Genomic DNA, 2,653 nt, shown 5'->3' on the forward strand with positions numbered 1-2,653 from the left:
CCCACATCTCGCCCATACCATCGTGACATCTTCTTCGGTCCGGTCAGTGTCAAGGCATTCTCAGGCACATCATTCGCGGCACTGCCTCAATGCTGGCTGCCGACGCCTCACTCATCTGTCTCGAACCGGCTGACCTGGCGCCATCCAGACCCCCGCAGCAGAACTGGTCTTTCACCCACACTGTTCCAGGTGATGAACAAGGTTAGCGGGGTGTCTTGAGATCGCCTCGTTGACCCGAGACATCCGTCTTGCGTTTATCTTGGCGTTCGCCTTTGCTGGTCTCGCTCTTGCATGCTGCCAGCCATGCTCGATGACAGTCTTATGCCACGCCCCTCGCTTGGTGGGGGGACAAGGCGGCTTCTGCGCTGCCACGACCGAGATGACTTGTCGCTTCAGCTCTCCAAGAAGAAGAAAAAAAAAAGAAAAAAGAACAAAAATCCTTGTACCGACGTGCATTTACTCAATTCGCGAGGTGTGTCTCAGCTGTCGCTCTGCCCTTGCACAAACCTGCCGAGTGGCCGCCCAAGCTGTCAAAAGATATTGCGCCAGCTGCCGGTGACGCATACGGCCGTGCCGCCGTTGGCTGCATATGTGCGTTTCTAGTTCGCCGAGCTTCTTTTAACTTCTTACTGCCTGTGCTGGACCGATGCTGGTGAGATGCCTTGCATGGGGGCCTCATGTCATGAGAACGGAATCAATCCTCGGTTTCACTAAAAAGGTCATACCAAGCAGCAGTGTCTACATTGATGACTGTGCCATCCGCCAACGCCAATCCAGGATATTCTCAACAAGCCAGCATCACACAGGCCCCACACCAGCACCATCCTCGAGCGCATCGCATGCGCGTCATCCACTTGCGACGTCTCAACTTTGCTCGTTGTAGTCACCTGACATGCCTCGCACAGCTTGCCAAAATCCATCATGAGCAACTTTGAAGACACAACGCAGTTTCGAAACATTCCGGGACTGTCTTTCAGCCGCCATAGTCGAGCACATGACAAAGTCCTCAACCAAAGCCAAGCGTCGCACGAAGAAAACCCGCCACGTTACCTCACAAGCGACACCGACCAGCAGCAGCCAGAACCCTACCGACGCCGAAGATATAGCCGACTTTACTGATTACATCGCAACGCAAACTTTTGAAAGTGTTCCCGTCGACCTACAGTCTCTTACACATGTCACATGGACTGCAGATCCCGACCTCCAGACACGTTATGCCCTGCCCTTGACTGGCGCCGACGTGTCCGCTATCCTTACAACACTCGACCCGGATGTGGCAGCCTCGCTCACGACTTACGACATCATCGATGGTCTTTCCCGTGGCGTCCCTGAGCTGCTGGCCCCGGTTCTGACTGAGTACATCACCGCGCTCACCGCCCCTCCGCCACCGCCGCGGGCAACGCGCAGCCAGGCTGACGGATGCGAACTGTGTGGTCGCGATTGGATCCCCCTGACATATCACCATCTCATTCCGCGCTTCGTGCACGAAAAGGTCGTTCGGAGGGGATGGCACCCGCCCGAAGATCTCGACAATGTAGCCTGGCTCTGTCGACTGTGCCACTCGTTTGTGCATCGCTTTGCTGGACACGAAGAGCTGGCGCGACATTATTACACCGTCGAGTTGCTGCTCGCCGAGGAGGATGTCGCCAAGTTTGCAAAATACGCCAGCCGCGTGCGATGGAAGGGACGGTGACGGGCTTCTTGTGTGGCAGTTATTGAATCGCGAGCTTCTGCTTGCTCGATACCGCCATCCTGATCTCGTCGTGGGCACCCGTTACCGTTTCGTTCAAGGCGATAGGCGTCGCATCACTGGAGAGTTGTCGAGATGGTGGAAAGTGCGTACAAAGGATGGGGGCACCTGAGGGAAAACACGATGTGATAGAATTCGGTTCGTGTCGACCTGAGAGCGTATGAGATTGGCATCACCAATTGCTGTTCTGCTTGCCTGTCGATTAAGACATGATTTGACTTTGCAGAATCCCAAACATCAATTTCCGATTAGTCTAGTGGTTAGGATATCGGCTTGTCACGCCGGGGACCGGGGTTCAATTCCCCGATCGGAAGAAACTTTTGTTGGTTCTCGCCGCAGTCGAATTTAGCTTTTGCTCACCTAGGCCAATCACATGCGTCACAGAACGGGTAACTTGACTGAACAACGCTTTTGCCTATATTTCAGCCCTATTAGAATCTCTAAGTGACGAGGGCTTGACGGAGACGCCATGAGAGCGATTTACAACGAAGAGTCATTATCTCATACTATACGTGTGTATCTCTTCCAGGCGTCCAGCTAGATGTTGATTCCCGGTACATACTATCTCTGAATTGGCTATTTATCCTACGTGTTGTACAAGCTCGGGGCTGCCATGCTGTGTAGAGGCTCGGCCGTACTACGATTTCTAGACCCAAGTTGCACATGGCAGCCTCCCTCCTCGCAAACAAAGGCCACGCTCGAATCGTTGGACAGTCAACTTCTGGCCTGCCATCTAGTCCCCCCCCCCCTCTCGCCCCGGTCTCGACCGAGCCCTCCCCACCCGCCCTCGCAAAATTTGCCTCGCCCCAGCACGCGAGCATCACAATCCCCACAACCGGGCCGCTGCTTCAACAAATCGGGCGATGGTTTAGTGGTATAACGGCTGCTTAGCAATCTGATGGA

The 2,653-nt window shown here is 54.6% G+C and overlaps 2 protein-coding genes and 1 non-coding gene across 3 annotated transcripts in view; 2 read left to right on the plus strand and 1 right to left on the minus strand.

Moving 5' to 3' along the window:
* Positions 1-994: 994 nt before the first annotated feature.
* Positions 995-1,693, plus strand: VDBG_09752 (conserved hypothetical protein; the record flags this gene model as incomplete). The annotated part of the gene is made up of 1 exon (XM_002999986.1): positions 995-1,693. One exon carries the CDS (start codon positions 995-997, stop codon positions 1,691-1,693), a length of 699 nt encoding a protein of 232 aa, XP_003000032.1.
* Positions 1,694-1,992: 299 nt separating this feature from the next.
* VDBG_15211 lies at positions 1,993-2,064 on the plus strand. The gene has a single exon. It is a non-coding gene; the product is annotated as a tRNA-Asp (tRNA).
* A 266-nt stretch (positions 2,065-2,330) lies between these two features.
* Positions 2,331-2,653, minus strand: part of VDBG_09753 (phenylacetaldoxime dehydratase) — a gene marked incomplete at both ends in the record, with an annotated part of 1,658 nt that continues 1,335 nt past the window's right edge. The window contains one exon of the mRNA XM_002999987.1: positions 2,331-2,366. Within this exon, the coding sequence (XP_003000033.1) occupies positions 2,331-2,366 (36 nt within the window). The remainder of the gene's footprint in view (positions 2,367-2,653) is intronic.

Source organism: Verticillium alfalfae, genomic scaffold (assembly GCF_000150825.1).
Source record: "Verticillium alfalfae VaMs.102 supercont1.16 genomic scaffold, whole genome shotgun sequence".
NCBI lineage: Eukaryota > Fungi > Ascomycota > Sordariomycetes > Glomerellales > Plectosphaerellaceae > Verticillium > Verticillium alfalfae.